The following is a 25,949-nucleotide window of genomic DNA, read 5'->3' on the forward strand; positions in this document are numbered from 1 at the left end:
ACCGCATGCACAGACGCACACAGTTGCGGTAGTACGTAGGCAGACCTTCACACAACTGCCCCGCTATAACAACGAATGAAAAAACTCCACTAACTCCGCCCATGGGGAAAAATCACTCTCATACGTATAAATATATATACATGTATTTATATATAGGAATATAGAAGGCTTCCCTGTAGGCGGGTATGCGTCGACGCATGCAACACACGACCGTTCTCAGCGTTACACCCGCTCTTCGCTCTGGATATATACATGTTTTTTGTCCACAACCGAAGTGCTACACGCTTGTCTACACAAATATCTATGTTGTATGTACATATATAGAATATATATAAATAGTTACATGTGATGTATATACATATCCATCCAGGTATGCTTCGTATATATATATATATATATATATATATATATATTTATTTATTCATATAGTTGTGCTTTGTGTGCATATGGATAGTTGTATTCAGCGGTATTACAGGCGTACACACGCGTATTTTTGTGTGGTGTTTCGGTTTGGTTTTTTGCCACTGAAAACTCGTCTTCGGGCCTTGAGGCAGTGCGAAGCCTGCAGTGCACGCGCTTGGGTATGCGGGAACTTCGTAGCCAAAATCGAGTCGTTAACTCCGAAAAAGACTGGACAAAGACGAACGAAGAGAGCGAAAAGACATCCTGCCAATGCACAGCGACGAGAAACGACAGCATTTGTTCGAAAAAAAACGATGAGGTTAGAAAGCGTCCTCCCTCTCGTGCGCGAGCATTTAAGAATCCATCTGTGTACATCGATACATCTATGAACTTACATAGACGCGCCTCTAAAAAAATAAACGACCTTTTCTGCCTCCTTTCTTCAGAAGACAGAAGATGCAGACACACCATTTCTCTCCTCTTGAAAGCAGTTGAAAACGCACACCCTCTTTGACCCCGCAAGCCTAAAACCATAAAATCACACGAGGACGAACAACTTGCTCTTTCTTGTTCTCATTCTGTCTCTAGTCTCCTTTCTCTCCCTCTAGTCATTCTCACTCTCGTGTTCTCCTTTCTCTCAATCTTGTTCTCCTCCTCTGTTTCTTGTCTTCTTCCTGTCTGTCGCTCTCTTTTTTCGACTCGAACTTCAGTGGACCGTGTTTCGTTGAAAACGTGGACTGCTTCTCTTCGCGCCCTGCTTGAGCGGGAGAGCACCGACAGCCTTTTTTCGCTCGCCGTGACGATCGCAAGGAGAAAGAAGAGAGCTGCTTCTTTCCAGTACGACGAAAGAGCGACACAGTGTCTCGCCGTCTCGCAGCCGAAACGGCGTATGCGACGAAAACGCGGCGAACGAAGAAGGGCGTAAATCCGGAGGAGACAAACGTCTTCGTTGTTCTACAAGAGAAAACGGAGTCGAAGCCCCTACACGACGTTTGCTCTGCCTCCTGTTCCTCCTCCCAGAAAGGAAAAAGGCAATGACAGAAAGCCGCGAAAGTGGACGATCCAATGCCCGCGCCCTTCGCGCTCTTTTCACTCTGGTGCTGCCCACACCTGCTGCTTCTGAAAAGTCTCAGATGCATGCCTTTTCTCCACCTTTTCTCCACCTTCATTCCTTTCTTCTCATGCCACCCCAGCCTCGTTCTCCTCTCTTGGCCCTGCTGCTCCGTCTCTCTCTTCCTTCCTCTGTTTTGTCTTTCTTCTCCTTCCGCTCTCCTTCCTTCGACAAGTCGCCGTCGCCTGTGTCTCGAAGATAAAATGTCTCACAGACTTGCTGAGCACTCACGCCGACATACCGTTTGTCTCGCGACATGTCAGTTTGCATGCACGGCCATCACTGCATGCGTTCCCGGAAGTCCCCCGTGTTCTTTTTGAGAACAGCGTTCTTTCTCTCCTCCCGCGACGCGTCTGTCTGCTCCGCTCGCCTTTCAGCGACGTTTCCTCTCGAGGCTCAGACCGAGCCAGGCCTGTCGCCCTCTTCACTGCTGAGGTAAGTAGTGCATGCTTCGCGCTACCTCGTTTGCGTGGAAAGCGGGGGCAGGACCGGGAAGGGAAGCGAAGAAGAAGGAGTCTCCTTTCCGGGCCGGAAGCGGCTGGGGGCCTGCGCCTGAGGCACTGCCGCTGTCTCTGTCCTTCGGTTCTCTCTCCCGCTCCACTCCCCCCACACGGCCGTCGGGATGCTCGCGCCCCGCAAGGCCCGAGTACGCCGAGCCTTCGAAGGCGAAGGCCTGGCGGCCGTAGCCGCTCTTGAACGCCGCGTCGTTGCCCGCGCGGTCTACGCCCCGCGGCACGCCGTTAATGAACGCGTTGTTGGGGAAGAAGATGCCTTTCTCCGACTTTTGCCAGTTCTCTCGCAAGAAGTCCCGCGTCTCGAACTGCGTCTCGCGCTCAGAGGTCTCGCGGAACGGAAACTCCTGGTCTCGGTCGGGCGCCTGCGCACCCCACAGCAACTGGGCGGGGCGCGCGGGCGCCGCGGGCCCAAGACCGAAGCGCCTCCGCTCCTCCTCGGGTCTCTCGCGGGCCTCGACGTACGCCTCCTCAGCCGCGCGGGGCTGTGCGTCCCGGGGGGAGCTGCGGCCGCGCGGCTCCTGGCCCGCGGCCCGAGCGTCGGCCGCGAAGGCGAGTGAGGCGAAGGGACCCTCTCGACGAGCCTTCTCGGCCGACGCTCGGGCCGCGGCGAAGGCCTCGCCGTCTCCGGGCTCCGCGCCCTCGCCCTGGCGCCCGCGCAGCAGGCGGAGGAAGGCCAGTTCTTCTCGCTCGTTTTCGCGAGCACGCTCCTCGTGGCTCGCGGCCCCGCCTGGCGCGAACAACGCGCGCGACAGCGAGTTCTGCTGCAGGAGCTGGAAAGGCGACAAAGCCACCCGGTCTTCGCCGTCTGTCCGACTGAAAGCCGCGGCGCTGTCGGCCCGCGCGGAAGGCTCGCCGTCAAGCCGGCCATTCGCCAGCGAGTCCGAGTTCCCACGGCACAGCGAGGCGGAGACGCCGGCGCCCTTTCGCCCCGATAGAGGCGCGAAAGCGAACGCGTCTGGGGGGAGAGAAGCGGCGGAGTTAGCAGATCCGGAAAGTGACGAGAAAGTCGATCCGCGGGTACTCTGGAGGGCGAGGCGGCTGTCGCCCAGCGACGCGTCCCGAGGGAGTCGCTGGTCGTCTCCGTCACCCTGCGCTGTCGCCTTGAGACGCGAAGAGACGTAGTCGCTCTCAGCGAAAAACGGGGGGTTCGCGAACGGTGGCCGGCCTCGCGAAGTCCCTGGTTGAATCACGGGCGAGAACGACTCCTGGCCTGCCTCGTGTCTCCTCTGCGCGACGCCGAGTGCAGACCCGAAGTCCGCGAGGTCCTCGCGTTTCGGGGCTTGCCCGTCGCTTATGCGCCGCTGCTCTGCGCCCGCGTACACCGCGCCCGAGGCCCCGGGAAAGAAGGAGAAGGAGAAGGAGGAGGCCGAGCCAGACGGCTGTGCCCAGTCCTGAGACGACCCCACGCTTCCTGAGGCCCGCGAGCTGGCGCCGGCGCGTCCCTCGGAGCTCGTGAGCGCGAACTCTAGACGGAGACTCTCGTCGCGGGGGCCCTTTGCTTCGCTCTTCCCGAAGAGTCCTGGGTACGAGCACCTGCCGCCTCGCGGGTCGACGCCGCGGGGCTCTTCGGGGACTTGGGCGCAGTTGGCCCAGGCCGTGGCTGCGTACGTGTGCCCCTTCTCTTCGCGTCTCACCCCCTCGCCATGGAGCCCGTAGAACGCGGCCCCCTGCGTCTGCGTGCTCAGAAGAGAAGACAGGGACGGCAGCAACTCCTCGTTCTCGCGGCCCGGCTCTCGCGTCCTCGTCACAAAGGGCAAGAACGGGTCCGGCTTCTCGGTGCGACGCCGGTCCCCGAAGTCGCCTTCGCCCCACCACGGTTCGAAGGCGCGCGCGCCCCCGCTCGAGGCCTGAAGGCCATGGGCTCGCGTCTGTCGACTGTCTACGGGTGCCTCTCTTATTTCCTTCTCGAATGCCATGTCGTCTTCTCGCCCACGGCGATCCTCCCGCCCTGCATGCGTTGGGAAGACCCGCAAGCTCCCAGCCACGGAGTCACTCACCCCCGGGTACCCCCGACCCTCCGGGAGATCGCGCGACTCGGGGCTTTTCTGTGGCTCTCTTGAAGAGGCTTTGCTCGGCTGGTCTTCAGAGAACGAAGCCTGCGCCAGGACAGACAAAAACGCCACACGCGCGGCCTCCGCCTCTGTCTTCGCGGGGTCCGTCTGGCCCTCCCGGCCCCGCGAGCGTTCCGCCTCTCGGCGCGCCGCGAGCTCGCTCGCAAACGCGTCTGCCGCCGCCTGCTGGGCCTCTGGGGGGAGCGCCGCGAAGACATCCGAGAGAGTCGGCTTCTTCTCGCGCTCCCCTTCGCGCCAGGCGCGAGCGCCTTCTTCTCGCGAATCGCGCCTCGCGTACGCGGGAAAGGACGCCTGTGGGTGGAACTGCGTCGAGTTGCCATACGCCTCCGCTCTTGGAGACATGCGTGTCTCGCTGGGCCCGTACGGCCCCTCCATCTCGGGCGCGCCCAAGGGCCCCTTGGTCCCGCTCCGCCGGCGCCCCGTGCTCCCAGTCCCCAGGCCTGGAGGCTCCAAAGGGTACGCTCCGTAGGGGAACCCGCTGTTGGGCTCCACAGGGCGCGCATCGGCGAGGGAGGCCCGGGCATGCAGCGACGGCGACGGCTCCCTCTGGGGATGTCTGCTGCCCGCGACGTAACTCGAAAAACCAACGTTTTCCTGCTTCTGTCTCTCCTCATATGGCCCCGCCTCGTCTTTCGATCCCCCTTGCTTCAACCCATTCACTTCCACGTTCTCCTCGTTCCTCCGTGCTTCAGCACACTCGCGGTCGCGCGCGAAAGACGAGAAAGTTACCTGTCTCTCTCTCTCGATTCTTTCTCTCTCTGCACGATCTCTCTGCACTCGCTCTTGCTCGCTCTCTTCCTTCAGGGAAGCATAGGAAGACATGTTGCGGAGAGCAAGTGAGCCCCGGGGGTCCTCCACTCGTGATGCGAACTGCGCAGCGCAAGAGAAACGCGGGTCGGGCCTCTGCCCAGTCTCTGCACGCAGTCGGTCGGCGACGGGGCCGGCTCGGGGGTCTCTACACTCCTCGGAGCGGATTTGACTGTCTACGTCTCTCGGCGCGTAGGGCGCCCGCGAAGAGGGAGAGGAGAATCCATAGGAAGAAGCGAGAGAGGGAAATGGACAGGTTGTCTCCGACGGATCCTTCTCTTGCTCCGCGTCTCCCCGTTCCTTCGAATCCCCTGTCGCGGCGCTCACGCCGTCTCGTGTCTGGAGGAAAGCGCCTGGACTCTGGGCGGAGTCTGAAGAGAAGCCACGGACGCGGTCGCGCCCCGGAGGCTCCGGCCCCGCGTCTCTGTGTCTCTCCGGAAACCTTCTGTCCCCACCACCACTCTCTCTGTCTCCGAGACTCTCCACAGACTCTGGGCCCTCAGGTGTCCGCCGCGTTTGTTTCAACTCTCCAGAGGCTCCGCACACCTCCGCGTCCCTGCGGCGCGAAGAGTCGCCTCCTGTCTCCTCGCGCGGGGCGCCGCGGGAGTCCGAGTCATGCGCGGGCGCCGGCTCCTGGGAGGCGCGCAGCTCCTGCCGCTGTCCGGATCGCGAACGGGTCTTCGCGCCGTGACTCCGCGCCGACGCAGTGGTGGCTGCGACCAGTGAGTTTCGTCTCTCCCCCAGGGAAGAGAGCGAGCGAGGCGAGGCAGGAGACGCGCAACTCTTCGCCTCTGCTCTCTCATCGCCTCGCGGCGACGGAAGCCCACGAGCGGAGACCCCCTGGGAGTGCTGTAAGTGGGTGGAAGAGGCAAGAGAAGAAGATGGCGAGGCCCCGACAGCGACCCGTGACTCCACTCCAAGCCCCGTCCCCTCTCTGTCCTCCTGCGCCGTTGACCTCGCCGTGGTCGACAGAGCAGGCGTTGCGCATCCGCCTCGTTCTTCACGGCTGTGTTCTCGCGCATCCGATCCGCAGGGTCGCGGCCGCTCATCCGCAACTCCCTCGTCGTTCTGTGAAGAGCTGGAGTCCGCTGCCGAAGCGTCTGTCTTCGGAGCTTCTTTCTCTCCGCCGTTGCAGCCTTCAGACGCGTCCGCGGACGCGACGGCGCCCCAGCGCGGGCCGCGGCCCTGTCGGAGGCTGCCACTGCGAATGTCCGGCCAGGACGCATGGTCTGTGGCATCGAGAGCGGGCAGTTTCTCCTCGACTTCCTTCTTCTCGCCTGTCTGCCTGCCCCAGATCGCGCTGCTTCCTGACACGGCTTTTTTCTCGCCTGAGCCGTCAACGTCGCGGCCCAGCGCAGTCGACTTTCCTTCGGGGCCTGCGCCTCCCTCCTCCCCGTCTTCCCTTCCGTCCTTCTCCTCTCGCCCCCTCCCAGTCCCGAGCACCGACTCATTCCTCGTCAACCAACAACTCTTCCTCGGCTCTGCCACAGCCGGCGTTTCCTTCTCTTCCTTGTCCTCGAGTTTCTCGTCACTCTCCTCCGTCTTCGCCGCCTTCTTCTCGTCCTTCTTGTCTCCCTTCTCGACTTCTTCGAGGGACAGCAGCGCCTGGCGAGAGGCGACATGGGAGGCGACGTCTGGGATGAGGAGACTGCCGCCAGACTCGTGCGTCTGGTGGTCGATGACGTAGAGGTGGACGAGGGGGCTCCACGACGAGGTTGCATGTCGACACTTGCTTGGACCGCACAAGTCTCGGTTCTTCTCTGTGCAGAACGCGACGCCCTTGGAGTGGATGAACACCATCAGCTTGTTCACCTGCGTGATCTCGTTCTGTTCCAGGCGCAGCCAGAGCGGCACCAACTTCCCCTTGCGACCCACGCGTGGATAGCCTGCATGCGCCGCCAACGCCCGCAGCAGCGTCGCCGCGCCGCGCGCCGTGATTTTATTGTGCGACAGATGCAGCTCGTGCAGCGGTTCTCGCGTCGCAGAGATGTAACGCGACAGACACACCATCCCTGAAAAAAAATTTCAAGGCACTCACAAAACCACACTTTCTTCAGCCATGCAGAGAACCAAGAAAGCTAAGGGGCAGGACATACTCCCTGTAAGCATAGAGCTGCATGCAAACAATACCTCTTTCTATCTATATACTATATATATTTTCATATATATTTTCATATATATATATATATATATATATATAATTTATGTATAGATACTGAGGGGGACTCTCATATACGTTTGAACGGGTCACAGGAGAAAATCCCGAAGAGTGCCAGTCGACAGCTACAGTGCATCCTGCTGTTTTTTTCAGGCAATTGAACTTTGCTTGACACACTCAGGGCATGCGGCGCCAGTGGGATAACACTTGAGGCTACACTCCTTGTTTGTTCAATTTGTCAAAAAAACCAGAAGCACACCTATCTGTATACATGGATCTGTACGAAGAATGGAGAGAACAATGCGAAGGAAAAGGAAGACGATTCACGTTTGCTTGTTTGCAGGAAATACACCGAGTTATCTAGGGCAAAGGGAGATTGCAAGAAGGAGTGGATAGCCACGGAAGCCTGAAAAGCGATACGCCACCAAAAGTAACTTTCTTCTTCCCCCTTCGTGTGTATGTACACCTGAAGAGGTGGTGCGCGCATCAATCCGTTCGCCGCGAAAACGAGCCATGTATGAGCAGTGGAGGACGCGTTCACAACCGAAAAACGAAGCAAAAGACGAGGCCACGGGCTTTCGCCTGCTACGGGAGAGCTTCGTTCCAGAAAGCGAGCGAGGGCGTCTCTGATGCAGAAGTCCACTGTACAGACACTCTGGCACGTCGTCGCTCTTCTGGCTCGTCTACGTCACGAGGGGGTGCTTTCTTTTTCTATCCTTTCACTGCAGAGTGTGTCACGACGCTGTGCGAATCTTCTGTGGGCGTTGAGCCCCCTCCCCCAAAGCTGAACCAGAAGCCGTTAACTGACGAATCAGAAGTCCCCCGCGGCGCAGTCCTCGTCTTGCTGCAAAAACGGATGCTAAGAAAGCACCTTCCTCCCCCCTTTCCTCGTTGTCTCAAAGGACGCACCTGGGTCAGAGATGTTGTTCCTGTAAAGTTTCATGATACGACACCCGACCTTCCGTCGAATCAGAGTGGTGAGGAGATGGTCCAAGCCGACGTGAGTAATTCTGTTGTTCGACAGACAGACCTCTGAGCTCGTGAGACCCTCCACGTTCTGCTCCGCCAGGAAAATGTCCAGCCACTGAGAAAAGGATTCGAGTTTCGCGTCGTCGAGGACCGACAAACGATACCCATTCGCCTTGTTCTCCTTCCAGTCTAGAAGAATCGACAGCCGCTTCGCGGTCTTGTCGAGCTCCACAAAAAGCTCCCACTTCACCTCCTCCTTGTCGCCCCGACCCGTCACCAGGCCGGCCCACCGCGCCGGCGTCGCCATCGCAGAGCCGGAGACACCGGAGACACCTCTGAGGGACGAAACGGAGACACTTCTGAGGGGCGAAACGGAGACACCGGGGCGCAGACAGGAAGCTCGCGGGGGGAGTGTCGGGAGCAGCGGGCCAGGCTCTCTACGGGAAGACGCAGAGGACTTGGCAGCGACAGAAGTCCCCGAGAACAGGGAAGTCAGAGAAGCAGATTGAGACACGGAAGACGAAGACGACAGAAAAGAAAAAGACTGAGGTGCACTGGGCGAACAGGAGGACTGGAAAAAAGAGAGACAAGAGGAAGACTGAGGTGCACTGAGCGAAGAGGAAGACTGAGGTGAACTGAGCGAAGAGGAAGACTGGACAGAAGACAGACAAGTGGAAGACTGAAGTGAACTGAGCGAAGAGGAAGACTGGACAGAAGAGAGACAAGAGGAAGACTGAGGTGAACTGAGCGAAGAGGAAGACTGAGGTGAAATGAGCGAGGAGGAAGACTGAGGTGAACTGAGCGAAGAGGCAGACTGAGGTGAAATGAGCGAAGACGACGACTGAGGTGAACTGAGCGAAGAGGAAGACTGAGGTGAAATGAGCGAAGACGACGACTGAGGTGAAATGAGCGAGGAGGCAGACTGAGGTGAAATGAGCGAAGACGACGACTGAGGTGAACTGAGCGAAGAGGAAGACTGAGGTGAAATGAGCGAAGACGACGACTGAGGTGAAATGAGCGAGGAGGCAGACTGAGGTGAAATGAGCGAAGACGACGACTGAGGTAGACAGAGCAAAGAGGAAGACTGAGAAGCGGAGAGCGAAGAGGAAGACTGGAAAGAAGAGAGCGGCAAAGAATGAGAAGAGAAAGAGGTATGGCCAGCCTTTCGGGGTGGAGAACTTCCGTTTTGGAGGGTCGAATCGCGCGGTCGCTGAGTGGGGAGATCTTGAGAAAATGGAGACAATGTAGAAGACTGATTCGCAGGGGCGCTGGCAATGCCCGTCGAGGCCGTCAGTCTCTGGGCCATACCGCGCGAAGCGGAGCTGTGGCCGACGTGGGAGATCCTCCAGCGAAGGGGAAGTGGGCTCTTGCGAGAGTCAAAACAGGAAAAAGGGGAGAGGACGGACAACCATTCAAATGGAGAAGAAGCGACGAGAGGAAGATGCTGTCGAGAGACGAGATATCGAAATTGAATTGGCAACGAGAGGCGACAAACGAAAAGCGACAGGTGCTAGTCAGAGAAAAAAGAGACAGAGGAACGATTGTGAGAGAGACTATTAAGAAGAAGCGACACGACTGAAAACGCCGACGCCTCGCCGGTTCTCCTCTCCCACACCAGCTCTCTCTCTCCAGAATGCAATCGTCTTCACGCGGCCATAGTTTTCTTGTTGTCTCAGGGGGGATCGCGGAGTGAGAAAGACTGCGACTCAACGCTTGCTTCGAGCAAGGAGTGTGAGAAAGGCAACTGGACGGAAGGTGGAGACAACCCGTCACCCGGAGCGGTTTTTGATCGACAAAAGGACAAACGAAAACGAAGAGAGACGGATGGCCATGTTCGTCGCGCGCCGGGGCGGGGGGGGGGGCGTACAGGTACACAGAAAGAAGAGGGGAAACTGCGGCGGAAAAGGTCACACAAACCTGTTAAAAGTCAAACACAGAGAAAAGGAAATCGGAAGACTCCCACGGCGTCCTCCCCGGCCACACCTTCAGGTGTACATACACCCGAAGCGTCGTTACCCTCCCTTGTTTTCGCGAAATCGAGAACCTACCGAAAAGAAATCGGCCGGGCGAAAATGCACGGTCTGGCGGAGAGGAAAAGTCTAAGACAATTATGGGGGACTGGTATGGAAGAAAACACGAGCAGCGATGAACAAGCTCGACCGGTCTGTAGCACTCTCGCTGCAAGTAGGAACCGCGTGAAAAAAGTGTACAACCGAGACGGGGTTGCCGGGCAGTCGAAAAATGACGAGTGAGCCGAGGCCTTGGAAAGGAAGGGAGAAGAGAGAAACGAAGCGCTAGGATGAGACGGGAGAGTGTGTCTGTTTGTCAAGCCCAGGGAGAGGCAGAACGACGAAGTTGACGGAAGACAGCTGAGAGGTAGGAACTGTGAGGGAGAGAGCTGTACAGCGAAGGGAGACGAAGGCAGTTTTTTCCGGTGTGCTCTCGCCTCTCGCTCCTCTTTTTTGCCTGAAACGAGAAGGAGACGCGGGGAGACGAAGGGTAGCATAGAAAAACGTAACGCGCAGGAAGACGAGCAGGATTGAGAACGAGACAAAGGAGAGCGGCGGAAAAGTTCGAGGTGAACTCGCGAACGCACGGCAGGGGAGGGCGGGAGAAGGAACCCCCAGAGAAGCAAATGAATGACGCACGAACGAAACGGTGCGCGCTCCCGTCACATTTTCCCCGGTGGCAGCACCGGCCTTTCTCTGTGGCGGGAAAAATCAATTTCTTGTACGCGGTCGTCGAGTTGCATTTTTTCTCACTCGCTTCGCCATCCGTTTCGCCGCCGTTGGGCGGGAAGGAGTGGTGTGGCTGGTTTGGGAGGGCGAGGAAGGGGAAAGGAAGAGAGGGAAGTAGACTGGATGTACAAATAGAGGAATGCAGAAAGATTCCGTGCGTTGCCGCTGATAAAAGAGTTGCGTGGACGAGCGCAGGGCGACGCGTTGCAGAGGGCAACGGGAACAGCGAGGAACAGTTGCTGGAACGGGGAGGCTGGGGAGAGAAAAGAGCACGGACCCAAAAGCATTTTGCAAGGGTTTCGTGCGTTTTCTGTGCGCAGCCAAGCCTCTCTGCACGCCTGTGGCTCTCTGACTGGAAATTCAACGCTCAGTTGCCGGAGTGGAGGAAACCCTGTTCGCCACACCAGCGTCCGGAAGTCTCGCGGGGAAAAGTTTTTCGTTGGCGGCGTGCGATCGGCGACAAATGAAGAAGGCGCGTTTCTGACGAAAAAAACTCGGGGGAAATCCAACGCGGAACCCCCGCAAAACGGAATCGAGCAACCCCTCCTGTTGTCAGCGTCCCAGCAAGTCTGCTCCGCAAAACGTCACATTCCACACTTTTCGCGCCTCACTGCCTCGCTCACACACCCGCTCTCTTGGGCTTCGCCTCAGAACCCCCAATCGCTAAGTCATACCCACTTGAAAAAAAATGGACGAGTTTACATAGTCGCGATACGCGTGGACAAATCCAAAGTGCGTCTGGTTCTCGTCCTGACACATATATATGTACGTTTGTATAAATATACATCCCCTTCGCGCGTACACCTGTAAGGAGACCTACTGACATCCGGTGCAAGTGTATGCAGGTGTGTCCGCCTGAAAATGCTTCTAGACAAACACCCTGGCAAGCGGTCTGCTTCTTCTTCACCGCTATTCGAGAGCGTGTACGGTAGAGGGCGGTACTTTCAACCTTCTTATTAATGGGTGCCGCGGATTTGGCCTTCCGTCCAGCCCCCATCCAGCCTCCTGGCCGCCGTTCGTTCGCGCGACTCTGATGCCTCACTGCCAGATGCAAGCACTCGCGATGTTGTCGCGGCACAGGCTCTTCTGCAATCGGTACCCTTTAATGAGTGGTACGAAATGTGTGGGCTTCGTGATGGGCATTACCTAGATAAAACGCTCGCCCACACGACGAAACGCTCACTCAGACGCTCGGCAACCCCCCACCCCCCAGGTTATTTAGGTAAAAAACACGCAAGCCTCCATGCCTTCCTACTGGAAAGACGACGCTGGACTGAGGATACGTCGCTCAGACTTCTGCGTATCTGCTTGATTTGGACGAAAATGCTCAGAAGAACTTGCAGAACACACTTGCACGACAGCACAGCCTCCAATGGGAAGAACTCCGAATATACGCCGAACCGAAGTCGGTGAAATGGAACTTTTTGCGTGAAGTGTCGTACGTCAGCGCGCGGGCGCGTGAGTCGAGTAGCACGTCGTCAACTTGCGCTTGACGGTGGCAGAACCGGTCCAACACAGCGAACTACGCGGCAAATCGTTTGAGAACGGACTTCCCGCACAACTGATTGATGGTTGGGAGATAGCTCACGGCAAAAAGAAGGAATTCCACGCAAAATTCAAGGAAAGACACGCGTGGACCTGCCGAGAGGCTGTGTGTCGTGTCTGTTCGTACGAATCCATCTGGCACACCCTGTGGCGCAACGCCAGTAAAGATTACGTTTCTGTGTGCAAGAGCCCGCAGGGTTTGGAGTTTATGTAGCAAAACACAAAGTCGCTTCTGAGTACCTGGAAGGCGCGAAACGACAGCATCGCACGACCTACGTCGCTGAGCGCCGAATCCGGGGGAAAATCGTGGAAACAAGGCCTGCAATCTAGAATGTGCTACTCTGAAAAAAGAGCCACCGTAAACCATCTTTGACAACTGTCTAGCGAATCACAGAGATCGCGAGGCGTTTCGCATGGAGAGAGGATGGGGGCGGGACAAGAGAATGCAGGTGTAGCTTTTGGCCTTCCGTGGCACAGCTGCCCGGTGTGTTCTTTCGTTTTAACCCTCGTTCGCCTTCCCCAATCGCGTGCTCCTTCCTTCGCACCGGAAGACCTGGGACAGCGAGCGTGTAACGTGTTTCCGCCTCGCCTGGGATGTGTACACGAAGAGAAATCCGGTGACGAAGACTGTGTTTTTTGATACGGTAACTGGGGAGCAATGGAGTCTTCAAAGGCGATGTTCTGTTCCATGGGACAAACGTAGACAGTTTGCTCCCAATCTACCATTTAAAATTGTATAAATATATACAGCAGAACTACAATAGGAATCCCATTTTATAATTTGTAACGGGGAGTCTAGCTTCAGTTGTTATCTGATTGGTATTGCATGCCCTGAGTACGTAAGGACGAGGAAAGATAAGCCGGTTCAGAGGACAGACTTTAAAGGCATTTGAAGCTGTGTCGTGTGCCACTGGTAATCTGAGCACTTCCATGGTTATTCGTCAAGAATTCGTGACTCGAACTGTACTCCGGGGATGAGTGATTCTGAGGGTGTATAGTTTGACCGTTGTAATTGTTGTCAGTAGCGTTGATCGTCCGCAAGCAAGGCAGACATTATGTGGTAGATTTAGCCATAGTATCATGCCTTACCACCGGACTGGTTCTAGACTTACACTAAACAAACACTGTTATGACCACGCCTTCCAATCAAGCATGAATACTGGGGGATAGTATTTTAACCGGCTGTAGGTCGCCACGGGGTTCGCCTTTATCGATCAGTAGCATCGACTGACGCAGATGTTCTGTTTGTCGCCCTATAGAGACAACATTTTTGTGGCTTTTATTGTGCAACAATATCGTGTGGTGGTCCGAGAAAGGGCTGACGCTCAAAAAGCGTTCCTCCCCTGTCCGCAGAGCGCTCGTAGATCTGAGAAACCTCTCTCTCTTTGGCTGTTGCCTGAACGGCATAGAAAGAGCCGATTTCACGAACAAAGGGGTAGTCTCTGGCAGTGACGCCTGTACACCAACGGGCGAGCGCGCGAACCGATTCAACGCATGCAACAGACGCAGAAAAAAGATTCCAGATCCTCTAGCATCTTGCAAGTTCTGGTTCAGGTAGTAACAGTGGCCGCCTGTCATTTTGAAATTCCAGCGACACTGCGTTTCTCACTGGGTCAAAATACCGTCTCCTGGATTTCCATTTGTCCCCGTGGCTAAAATATCCACTCTCCTACGGTGGGTTCTGCTGCTGTCCCTCTGGCAAGATAGAGGCCTCTACTCAGTCGATTTTCCGTTATTCATGTTAGACGCGAACTTCCCGGCTGAGCGTTCCCTTTCTTTGTAGCAGACTTCCCTTCTCGCCGTCACGTTGACCATACATGTCGAGGAACCATGTCATCTGCATACAATAACGGGACATTACACAGAACGCAAGCTCCGCCGCGCCTTCCCACAAGAACAAACAAAGGATTTGTCCGTGAAACGAACAGCCAACATACCAGAACAATTCCTGACTGTTTGGTTACTGGATGAACGCGTTTGTGTACGCGTGGATTGTCGAACACGCGGACGGGTGCCACCAAGAGAACTTCAATTCGACGAACAAGTGCGACCATCCGGATCTAAAACTGTGCCATATGTGTGTCTCGCGGTCGGGGCAGATGCTGAAACGAAGGAAACCCTGTTGGAGAAACAATGGACCGACAAACCGTAAAGCGGCAAGGATGGCTGCAGTGTCGGGGCGCTGGTTACGCAGACGCCCATACGACATCCAACGCCTTCTTTCGTATGCTTACCATTAGCCCACGGACGTAGGCAGATATCCGCGTACGCATTCCTACATGTGACTCGTGGAGAGAAAGCCGGCGGACGAATTGTGTCGTTTCGGTGTTGACCATCTCTGAACTCCTTTCTTGTTCTCGGAAGTTGCGAAAAAGCCGCTATTTGGATAAACCGAGAAACTATGCGCTCCTTTCGTGTTTCCACAGCGAAATGACTCCTAATCTGTCTCGTTGGCGACAACCGCCTCGCCCGAGGTAGAGCGTGTGCTTCTGCGTTTTTGGCTGTTTCCTTTTCTGCTGCATCTTTCGTCAGTGTTGTTGCAGCTCTCGATCGCTCGTTTGACACTTATCCTATCTGTTTCCCAGTTTCTGCACCGCTACTCGCGACGAGCCGTCGGCGAGAAAGCACGACATGCACGAAAGTCTGTCAAAACGCCTGCATGCAAAAGAGTCACAAACGATGAAGCGGCCACTCCCCCCACAGCAGAAGTCGAAACTACCAAGGCACAGGCTGAGATGCCGAAACAGCAGCACACACACCCTCTATCGATTCAGCTGTCGGCAACCTCACGTGTCTCCCCAGCTTTCAATTACAGCCGCCGAGATCCTCGATCCTTCTTGCATTCCACAAGAGCACTCGCTTGGTGGAAGAATACCACGCAACCCCGCTACGCGATCCAGTTATCCTTGACGCAGAAAACGTCTTTTTCCTTCTTCGCGCGACGGCCTGTCCCTCCGCCAGAGAAGAGGGGGAGACACGTGCGTCCAGCCGTCTCGGAGACAGGTGTCTCCTCAGAGTCTGCGGGCGCAGGGTTGAGGAAGACCGCGAGACAGGTGGCGTCGTCGTCGCTTCCTCTGCGTCTTGCCACTTTGATTAATTCCTCTGAAATCCGAGAAAGGACGTCTGCTTTCACACCGGTCTTCAGCCGTTGGCGCCTCTCCTCTCTCTCAGGTCCACAAGGCGTCTCCTTTCCCCCGCACCCCACATCACGCCCTGCGACGCCCTTGCCGTTCCCAGAAGACTCCCGCACTTGGTCTCCTTCCCCTCGTTCTTTTTCGTTTTCTTGCTTTTCTGTCGCTTCTTCCTGCAGCTCTTCCATTCGTTCGCGAAACGCCGCGAGAAGAAGCTGCCAGAACTGAGTCACTTTCTTCACACAGGCGAGGACGTCTGCCGAACAGAGCATGTCCCAGACCCCGTCGGTGCCCAGGAGCACGAGCGTCGGCTTCCTCACCTTCACACGACAAACCTCCGGAGTTGCGATAAGTACGCCGGGAGGCTGTGCGTCTTTTACATCGAAGTCTCCGACTGACCGCGAAGGCTCTAGGACGCCTCCTACACGCCCCGCAAAAATGCTCCCGCCTGCGCGCTGGACCCTGGCCAGCTCTCTCGGATTGTGGCAGCGATGCTCGGCATGCAGAACCTGAAGAAGAAACGGCTTCCTCTGGCGCGGGTGCCGCAGACGCAACTTCCCTTGACGCTCCCGCGACGACTCCGAAGAGGCAGCGCCCGAACTCCCAAGCGCCTCCCCACTCTGGCGAGAAGAAGACAACGGCAAGGAGGCAGAAGAAGCTGAAGGTTGGGGAGAAGAAGAGACTCGAGCTAAGGAAGAGGACGATAAAGGCAAGGACGAAGATGAAACTGAAGGTTGGGGAGAAAAAACCAATGGCAATGAAGACGGGGAAGGTGCTGAGACGGCAGATGAGATGGGTGATGTGTCTGTGTGTTCTCCCGCGTGAGGTCGAGTCCCAGCGGAGACCGAAGGAGAACGCGCTACGTAGGGGACACTGTCAGAAGAGCGAGACGAAGCCACTGAAGTCGCATCGTCGGACGCCGCAGGGCCTTTCTCGGTCTCCGAGGACACTGCCGGCAGCGAATCCAACTGAGTCTCTGTAGGAATGTCGTCATCAAAGTCTTCTTGGGTGTCTGAGGCCTTGCGCGGAGACGCACGCGCTTCATCAACAGGAAAGCGCTCTCCACGTCCTGAAGGCCAAGTGCCCTCAGAGGGAGACGAGAGAAACTGACGAGGCGCGTTTTGCCCCAGTGACCACCGCTCACTGGACATGCCTGTCGTAGCTCCTTCGGCAGGACAGTACGACGGGTCGGGTGCGGCCCTGGCATCGTTCTTTGCCTCTGCCTCGGTTTCTCCCCCTGAAATGCCCGCCGAGAGAGACTGCGGTCCGCGTCGCGCTTCTCCCTCACTCGTTTTCTCAGCGAGACCCGGAGAAGAAACCTCTGCCACTTTGCTATCTTCTGTTCTCCCCCCCTCTCTCTCTCCCTCTGTCCCCTCCAGCCCTTCACTGCCTCGCCTCATCTCTGCGCGTCTGCACACAGTCATCGCCTCCTCTTTCTCCGGCGCCTCTTTGAGTTCCGCTCTTCTCTCCTCTTCGACTCTCTGTCCGGCTAGTTCTCCGGCTGTTCTCTCTCCCTGTCGACTGCGCTCCTCTTTCGCCGTCGCCTCTTGCGTTCTCTGGTGGCGTATGTTCTGCGCCTGCTGCTCAGGACACAGATCCTGTTCGTCTTCGGAGGAGGCGACCTGAATGCTCAAGAAGTCTCCGGGATCTCTGACGTCCATGAGGTCGTCCGAGGAAGAGCCAAAGAGCAGCGCCTCTCTGTACATGCGCGCTCCTGCGTCGAGGTCGATGCTCAGCAAAGCAACGCGGCAGTCGCCGACACTCTGAGAAATCAGCTCGTTGCGGCGGACCATCACAGACGACACACATGCACCGCTGGTACAAGTGAGCCCCGTCTTCGCCGCCATTCGCTTGCACTCGAGCCTGCACAGCGACGGCACAACAAAGGGAACCGCTGGGAAGGCGAAGCAGTGAACAGAAACGAAACACGAGGAGTGGCGAAGAGAATGCGTGGAAAAAAAGAGAAAGTCACCATGTGGAGAGAAGAGCACAAGTCAGAAGTTCACGCGGGAAGCGAAAAAAGGCGAAAGACCAAACAGCAGAGCAGCCGTGCGTCGTGTGTGGGCCCTCCGTCTGGAATGCGTACCTGAAGTTGTCGTCGAGCTCATGGAAGACCTCCTTGAAGACGTCGTTTTTATCGTTGTCTTGACTCTGTCCCCAGTCGATGCCGAAATCGTTGGCGTCTTGGAGCGACGCACCCTTGCGTCCGAGTCTCGCAGGCCGACCCTCATCACTAGCGCGGAGGCGCGCCCCAGCAGCAACATCGCCGGCCTGCCCTTCCGCCTGCATGCAAGGGAAAGCTACCTCGCCTAGAAGCTCCCCGTGCAGCCCTTCACGGCCTGCCTGGGAGCAGAGGAGCCTCGGGAGCTCGAGCGCGGCGTAGACCGCGGCGCTGGGGCCATCATGGCCGTCGCAGACAGTGAAGAGGAAAGTTGGGGCGTGTCTCAACGTCAGAGACGATTCTCGTTCGACGCAACGCGACGCGCCAGTTGACGACGCGCTCTGGACGCTGCTCAGCTTTTGCAGATCTCTCGGAAAAGCCACTCCAGAGTTCTCGGCCTCGCTGGGATTCTGGTACGTTTGCTCTCTTTTTTGCTCCTTTTCTCTCTCTGGGCTTTGCGTTCCTGTCTCTCGCTCGCCCCTGGAGTGAAGTCTCCGGAAGAACAGATGCTTCTTCTCCGGACCCGGCAGCTTCTCCTTCTTCCCCGTGGACGGGTTTCTCTCAGAATGCATGCGCGACCTCGGGAGCGAAGCCAAGCAGGCTGGGAGCGGCGCCGCGACCTCGCCGCCCTCGACGCTTGGGGCTGCCGTCTCGTGAACTGGAAAGCGGGAGGTGTATCCCCACCCTTGAACTTTCTTCTTGCCTTTGTCGTGCCAAAGCTCTGCCTCGCGCAGCGCTGGCCGGTGACAGGGGCGCGTCTTCTTGGCGCTGACAAACGGCATTTCCACGAGCAAGTCTCCAGTACGTTTCGCCGGTAGCTTCTGAGACAGCACTCTCCCCTTGGGGGTGACAAAGCATGGACACTCCCAAGGAGCGGCCGCGCGACTGCTCGGCTCCGGCCCCGTTGTCGCGTCCCCCTCGTCTTGTTCGAGGTCAGAGAAGCTGCAGAAACTCGAGGGGGCATTTCGCTTACACAGACGATCCTTGTCGTACCCAGGCTTACGGCTGGAGATTTTCTGGAGCTTGTTGGCGCGCCGAAGACGCTTCTCCTCCTCGACTCTGTACGCCTGAGAGACAGAGGCGACTTTGAGCAGGGCGAGCTCTTCGTCCTCCGAGTCACTCTGACGTCGCGCGCGCCCCGCGAACGCATCATCTGAAGTCTCTGAAGAGCTCTCCGGCGGGGGACGCACCTCAGTGGAGTCCTCACGCTCCACAGATCTGACCCTGCCTCCTCGCAAACGCATGCGCAGCGTCTGCAGACGCGAGAGGCCGGAAGAGTCGCTTCGCGTCAAACGCGCAGGTTCGGGGGGCGTCTGCGGTACGCCTCGTTCGACTTCCGAGTCCCCAGAAGCCCCCCCAAAGAGTCCCCCGGAGGAGGCGGAAGAAGACGCATGCGTTGAGGAGACCGATGACGGGGCGACGCAACTCCCAGCAAAGCCGCGCTCGCCTCGCGAGTTGGTAAGCAGGTGTCTCTCCCGCTCTTCGGGGACCTCCCGCTTCGCTTCCAGGCCTTCGTCGGACGCGCGACCCCACGGTCGCGACTTGTCTCGCCTTTCCAGGCCGCGAGAAGCTGCGCATGCATCCCCTTCGGAAATGGAGGACTGGTGGGAGAAGGACGAGGGCGACGACGCGGAAGCGACGGAAGAGAGGAGCGTCTGTCCAGAGACGCCGCCCCAGTACGCGATGCTTACGCGATCTTCGTTGTCGTGGAACAGCCCCTTGCGAGTTGCGCTCCCGTAAACGACTTCTAGACACGGAGTCGCGAAGACCATTCGCCTCGAGTGCACATTTTCTCGCGAGGTGTCTCTGGACAGCGCTCGCCTCGCCTTCGCTCTTGGTGCCTCGCGCGAAGGCCGAGGCGCGGGAGAAGCCGCGACCCGGCCAGGCGACGCGCCGGCTTCGTCCGCGAGGCAGGGCAGAGCCTCCGAAACTGGATGCATCGGGAACGGCGGGAGACGCAGGTACGCAAACGGACTCGCGGCAAAGGGACAGGACGCGAACGACGCGTTGGCCAGCGCTGCAGGGTCGGGAGTCTCCACCACGAAATCCTTGCGCGGCTCGATGCGCTGCGAGGGCAAAGTCACCCCGTCGCTCGCACCCGGCACAGGCGCAAACAGCGAAGCAACGGAACGCGAAGAAGACGATGATGGCGAGGAAGAACCGGGTGGAGACGAAGAGGGAGAAGAGAGAGACGAAGAAGAGGAGGAAGAAGGAGAGGAGGCCGACGGCGGAGAGGCTGAAGAAGTGAGGAGAGAAGAAAGAGGAAGAGACGAGGAGAGTGGCTTTCTGTCACACACGGCCTTGGCCGCCATGGTGATGAATGGAGAGGCCAGAGCGGGCGCGACAACAGGAGGGTTACAAAGCAGACAACGAGGAGAAAAGCAAAACAGAGAAGACACGAGAAGAGAGAGGCGATCGACAGACCTTTCAAGTGAAAGATGGAGTTACGAGCAGAGTCTCACGAAACGGGGTAAGGTGAAAGCAGATGGGAGACTTCAGGAGCTGTTCTGGAATGTGTGTCAGTTACAAAGAAGCTCTGGGTTCCTCGAAACTCTGCTTGGGAAACAGATGCGAGAAATCAGAAATATCTGTGTCTTTCACCAAGTCCGAGCTCTTTGCTCTCCGTCGTTTCCGCGAAGCATGTGCACACCCATGCTTTGGCTCAGCAGTGCTTTCCCCGCATGCGTTTCTCCCTTTCTTCGATCCTCAAGGATCCGAAACAGAGGAAGCACAGCTGGGCTCTTCTTCGTCCGGATACGCGCTAAGGATGTCCGACAGAAACGCTGTAGACTGGCCGACCGCCGACGAAGAAGCGGAGGAAACCGATGAGCCAGCCGCAGGGGCAGCAAGAGAAGAAAAACGCTTAGCGGACTCGAGATATCTTCTTTCTCTATCTGCACATTCGTCCGAGACCGCAGATTCCAAACTGGAGTGGTGTGCCTTCCGACGGAGATCGGGCTCTGCAAGCTTCAGCGCAGAATGTTTTCGTTCCCTTGCTCTCTCGCTGAATCTGTCTGCAGAACGAGCCGGGGAAAACGAAGAAGAGGCGCCAGGCCTCACGGAGCAAGAAGGACGACGAAGCAGCGGACCGCGAGACGAAGGGGAAAAACATGGAAAACAGGACGAAGAATGGGGAGACAAAGGGCGTGGTGGAGATGCTACGGTACTCTCCTCTTCTCGAGGTCGCTTCTTGACTACGAGACCTACTGCGAACTCTGTCTGAAGAGACAAACGCAAGACAACAGCTTCGAAAGCCAGCTTCGAACGCCTCCCCAGAATGCGCATGCAGTTCAATGGACATACCGCGCAGACGCCACTCCTCCCGACGTCACCTCCCCACACAGTGGCTCGGCAAAGACACTGGTTGAAAGCCGTTCAAGTCCACAATCTCGAAAAGCCATTTCTTGCCGGCGCACGGAGCACTCAATCACAGACGCAGACGTAAAGAGAGATGCCACTACATATATACGTAGACAATCATAGATACGTACAGAGAGGTGTCTTCGTGGGTGGTACAGGTGTGAGAGATCGACGATATTTAGACAGGATCAACGCGCTTTTTAGATCCACAAATGCGGCGTGTATCTGATGAAATTTGCATGAACGCGCAACTGCCTGTCGCACCTTCGACAAACAGCCCCCGCCACATTTGTGCCAGGCCTTGTCGCACAGTCCAGACCCGGTCTCCGTCTCTAGTCTCATCTACACATACACACCTCTGGAACCTGCTTCCCCTTGAGAACGCATGCTCACCCTGAATTTCTCCTTCCGGTCTTCCTCCTTCGCGTTCTCTTTCAACAGCTGGAAAGTCGTCAGGCGCTTCACCAGAGGCTCCGGGGGCTGCGAGCACGCAGTGACAAAGAGAAAACGGAGGAGACGAAAGGGTCAAAAACGCGCAACCAAGGCCGCTCCGACTGCGGTCAGCAAGTACGCACGAATCGAATTGTAAAGAGTTCCGTCAACTGCACCCAAACATCCAGTCACAAAACGCCAGTGTGTCCACATCAGGAAGAAAGGAACTCCACACAAAACACAAATATATATATATATATGTATATATGTATATATTTTGTTTTTTGTGTAGGGAGTTTCTCTCTCTCCCAACCTCTTTATAAACACGGACATTGAAAAGGGAACCGTGGACAGACACCATCTTGTGCGGCAACTTCTACGTCAGGAAGTCTCTTTGTGAAGGACCCTGTTTCGCAGATTGTTTCTAACTTCATCGAGCAGGCTCGCGCGACACAAGATCCTTTTTCTAGTTCTTTGTCACACGCTCCACGCAAAGGCGCACCATGGACTCTGCAGTGCTCGGATGTACGCCATCCTTTCGATCCACTCTTCGTCTTCAGAAACTCACCTGTTGCTGTTGGCGGCTGACGGCAAATTCAGCGAGCTCTCGTCGGTGGCGTTCGTACGCTCTACACAACGCAGAGATGCAAAGAAGAAGAAGCAAATACGCGCCACAGACGGACATCAGGAACTCAGAGATTCACCCCAGTCTCAAGGCAAGTCAGCAGCGGCAAAAACGCACGCACACATGCATACACATACATGTTTATATCGAAGTATATATATAGTTATATATATATATATATATTTATATATATATGCATACATGGGGGAGAGTATTCAGGCAGGGTTTCACATCGCGGCAGTGAGAGACAGGTTCGTCCACAAGACAACAGTCGCGTCAGTACCTTTCACGAGGTCTTCCACATGCGAATTGGCCAGCAGTTCGTAACTCGAAGTGTTCCCTCTGAAGACGAGTTATGTTTCTTCAACAGCTACCATCTAGAGAGCCACAGACGCAACAGCTGTGCCCGGACGCAGTGTTGAAATCTGACGCTTTTTTCTGGAGAAGAAAGTGAAACTGCACTCGAAACGCGGTGTCTGACAGATACCCGACAAAGGCATGCAGTCGCGGGCAAAAGGCCGGTGAACGCGACTCTGGTAGTGACAAGTGGAAGCCCTGCTTGATGAACGATTTTGAAAACTCTCCGGTGGCAGTTCAACCAGCGAGTCTTCGGTTAGCAGCACTGGCTTCTTGTCTAGCTGACTTCGACGATACAGAAAGTCAGAACCCATCTCCATCAAAATCCGAGTTGAAAAGAGGCGCCAGCCTCCAGGCTAAACACCTTCGCTTTTGGCCGTAACGACGGCCTCAATGACCAGTAACCACGCGATCTACAGAGCATATCGCGACCCAGCACGAGGCGAGGCGCAAACGCGAAACGCAGGGACGCGTCGGCGTTTCGAAGATCTTGAAAGAGTGGTACAAACTGAACTTCAGCCGTCAGTACGGAGTGTTCCACATGCGACAGAAAAAGGGATACAGAAACTCCGCGAGAACCATGGAAAGTCGAGAGGAACTTCCAAAGGCCGCAAGCACCAAGCCACACACGGCCATGGTGTATGTCCACTTGTTCGAGCAACCCCGCAGGACATTTTGTACTGGCGCTGAAGTCGCCTTCTATCCTCATTTGTTCGTGGGGAACGGCAAACGCCCATCACTCTCAAAAGGGAGCAATCTTATCAACATCGGCTGTTGGTCCGATGGAACTATCCGACCGAGAAAAAACTCAGCCTCCAGGCGACTTTGGTGTGAGCTCGTCGCCGCGAACTCTTCAGCCACAACAGGAATCCGTGGTACGTGGAACCGGCTCTGGAGGTCTCGGGACCCGCGGCGAGAGTTCACAGATTCCACGAGTTCAGACATGCCACTTGGAAGGGACGTAGCGGGAAGCGATTTCAAGCACGATCTAGAGTGATCCGCGAACCGTCTTTGAATGCCACAGAACGGCCAAGACGTTACGCGAAAAGTCCTAGAAAAGAAAAAGAAATCAACTCACCTTCTCGCTCGACTCGGCGGGTCGAACACCCGAGGGCGGCGGCTGGGAGTGGACATAGCCTGCAGCTTGTCACAGGTCTGGATGTCCCGACGTGACGGACGCGTTGAACCCCCTTTGTTAGCGCAAAAGATTTTTCTCAAGCTCGTTTTTTGTGCCCGCGAAACAAACACGAAAGGGCGTTCAATACAAATGCCACGGCAAAAACGCCAGCTGACGGGGTTCGGGAAATCTCAAAGAGGTACGGACTGGGGTGGCAAGCACACCTCAGCCACCCGCTACTCGAAGTGTCAGAACTTCATTCAGTGAAAATTCTCCGGGGAGAAACCGTGGTGTGCGCTGGAAAGCGGCAGGAATAAAACGGGAGATGAAAAGCGAGACGATGGGGCGAAGACGGGAAAAACTCATTGACGAAAAAGAGGGCAAGAGAAGTCGACAATCGAGGTAGAGATCGCTCACGGACAGAACAGGAGAAGCTTGTGCTGGTCACGGCTGCTCTTTGCGCCCCTCAGCACGACATGCGTGACTATGTGCGGTTTTGGTGATGCTTATAAAACAGGCAAAAATGTAGCTTTGTCGGAAGTCGAAAGGCGAACGTTACAGGGCGCCCTCATCCACAGGCAGGGCAGCTGAGCGAGGAAGCCCTGAAACATGTGCGACAATCAAACAAACGGGTGGAAGTAACCGAAATGCACTCACACACTACATGGACGAAAAAGTTGGAGCGAAGGACACCTGGAAACGATTCCGAGCAAGCACGTGGTTGGAACCCCAGGGAGCAACCGCGCTTCCATGACCTGGCGGCCGTGAATGCTGCCTCCTCTAGTCGCCAGCCGAAACCTGACGTCTGCGGCCATTTGCGGCTGGACGGGGGAATAAATCGAAAGTGGAGTCAAAGACGCACAAAGACCACGGCCCAAGGCCTGCCTGTTTCAGAACACAGGAGAAAAACAACATGAAGCTGGGAAAGCGCCCAAAAAGAAGGAAACTCGCACCACTGCACTGGTTGTGTGGCGGAGCAGTCCTCGACAAAAATTGAATACGCCAAACCGGTTGAACGGTAAAGAGAATCCGTATGGCTTGCAAAATTCGCCTGACGGCGTAAAATCGGTCGCGAAAGGGCGAGAGAGGAACGAGAAAATCATGGGTGTGCTGTGTCTTTGCCGTGACTTGCATGCCTCTGGGGTCAACAACGCCGACGACCCCAGCACACGCCGAAATCGGGTGATCCAGCGGACGAGAAGGATTTCCAGAATTCGCAAATACGATTCATAGAAAGCTCTTCGCCATCTGCCACGGGTGGCCGTTGTTCTCTGCTGATAACAAATAGACAAAGCGCTTCTCAAATATGAAGAAGCAACTTCTTGTCCACCCTGGCAGTTTCCGGTGGACGGCCCAGGAATCTAGTGGCGTTGGCTGTCGTCGTTTTCCTTCTGGAAAAAAACATCCAGTCGTTTTTCTTCTGAAAAAAAAAACATCAAGATGTGAAGGTTGTTCGTCAAATACCGTCATTTGTAGCGTTACAGAACAGAGAAAACAAAGGGTTTCGCGGGATCCCTTTCAACACCCTCTAGAATCGGTTTTGCGAGTTCGAAACACTTCGGGGAAACGCCTCAGGGCGGAAGCCCAGTGCCCGCACATCGCGGAACTCTTCAATGAAGCAAGAGTGCTTTTCTCTTTTTTGCGGTGACCGTCGTAAACACACTGGAACAATGAGACAACTCCGGTGAACGCCTGAATGGTGGCAAGGGCTCTGTTTCGGAAAAGAATCGTCCCAGTGTAGCGGAGGATCCCAAGTGCAAAAGCGAGGAATGTGATTTGAGAAATTCACATGGTAGCGAGAGTTGGTGCTCGATGGATAGAATTGTTGGTGGTATCGAAGACAAAGACAAGTTGATACAGCGTTTCCTGTCCCCAGCAAGCTTTGCTGTGCAGCACCACAGGGAATGTTTTAAGAGCAGTGCCAGGCTGCTGTAGGACAGCGTAGACGGAACACTAGGGTCTCTATATCAAGATCGAAATATTAGCAGAACGTCGCGTTTTTTAATAGCTAACCAAGACAACCCTAACCGGATGATCCCAAGGTTCGGCTACCCAGAATATATGCACTGAGAGTAGTCGAAGCCACGCGAACACACTGTAGGTCATATAAACAAATGCACAAAACATGCAAATAGCACTGCGGTCACGAAAAGCACAATAGAAGTTTGCTCCGGCAAATCCATGATTCTACCAATCGGCTATATGGGTGTATCTCTACTCCAGGTGCCCAGAGTTGGCGTATTGCCTGTCTTTTTCCACACACACAATGCACCATGCAAGCGACCGGTTGGTTAAGCGTGACATTCTCTGTTACATCTGAACTTTCCAGATTTATTTCAGCGGCTTGGCAGCACCTGTTTGCCGTTCTGGTACTGACGTATCGAAAAAATACTGGTATGCGCTCCCGACGTTCCGCACAGTGGGTGCAAGCACGCGCGTGGGGGACCTC

At 56.1% G+C, this 25,949-nt stretch overlaps 2 protein-coding genes across 2 annotated transcripts; both read right to left on the reverse strand.

Moving 5' to 3' along the window:
• Nucleotides 1–463: 463 nt before the first annotated feature.
• On the reverse strand, nt 464–13,808 carry TGME49_237290 (hypothetical protein). Its single transcript, XM_018780491.1, has 2 exons — nt 7,975–13,808; nt 464–6,919 (listed from the first exon to the last, which is right to left on the reverse strand). Exons 1-2 carry the CDS (start codon nt 9,338–9,340, stop codon nt 1,938–1,940), a joined length of 6,348 nt encoding a protein of 2,115 aa, XP_018635764.1. The 5' UTR covers nt 9,341–13,808; the 3' UTR covers nt 464–1,937.
• Nucleotides 13,809–13,816: 8 nt separating this feature from the next.
• TGME49_237410 (protein phosphatase 2C domain-containing protein) lies at nt 13,817–24,920 on the reverse strand. The gene is made up of 3 exons (XM_018780492.1): nt 20,817–24,920; nt 17,535–19,845; nt 13,817–17,311 (listed from the first exon to the last, which is right to left on the reverse strand). Exons 1-3 carry the CDS (start codon nt 20,908–20,910, stop codon nt 15,205–15,207), a joined length of 4,512 nt encoding a protein of 1,503 aa, XP_018635763.1. The 5' UTR covers nt 20,911–24,920; the 3' UTR covers nt 13,817–15,204.
• Nucleotides 24,921–25,949: the final 1,029 nt, after the last annotated feature.

This window comes from Toxoplasma gondii, chromosome X (assembly GCF_000006565.2).
Source record: "Toxoplasma gondii ME49 chromosome X, whole genome shotgun sequence".
NCBI lineage: Eukaryota > Apicomplexa > Conoidasida > Eucoccidiorida > Sarcocystidae > Toxoplasma > Toxoplasma gondii.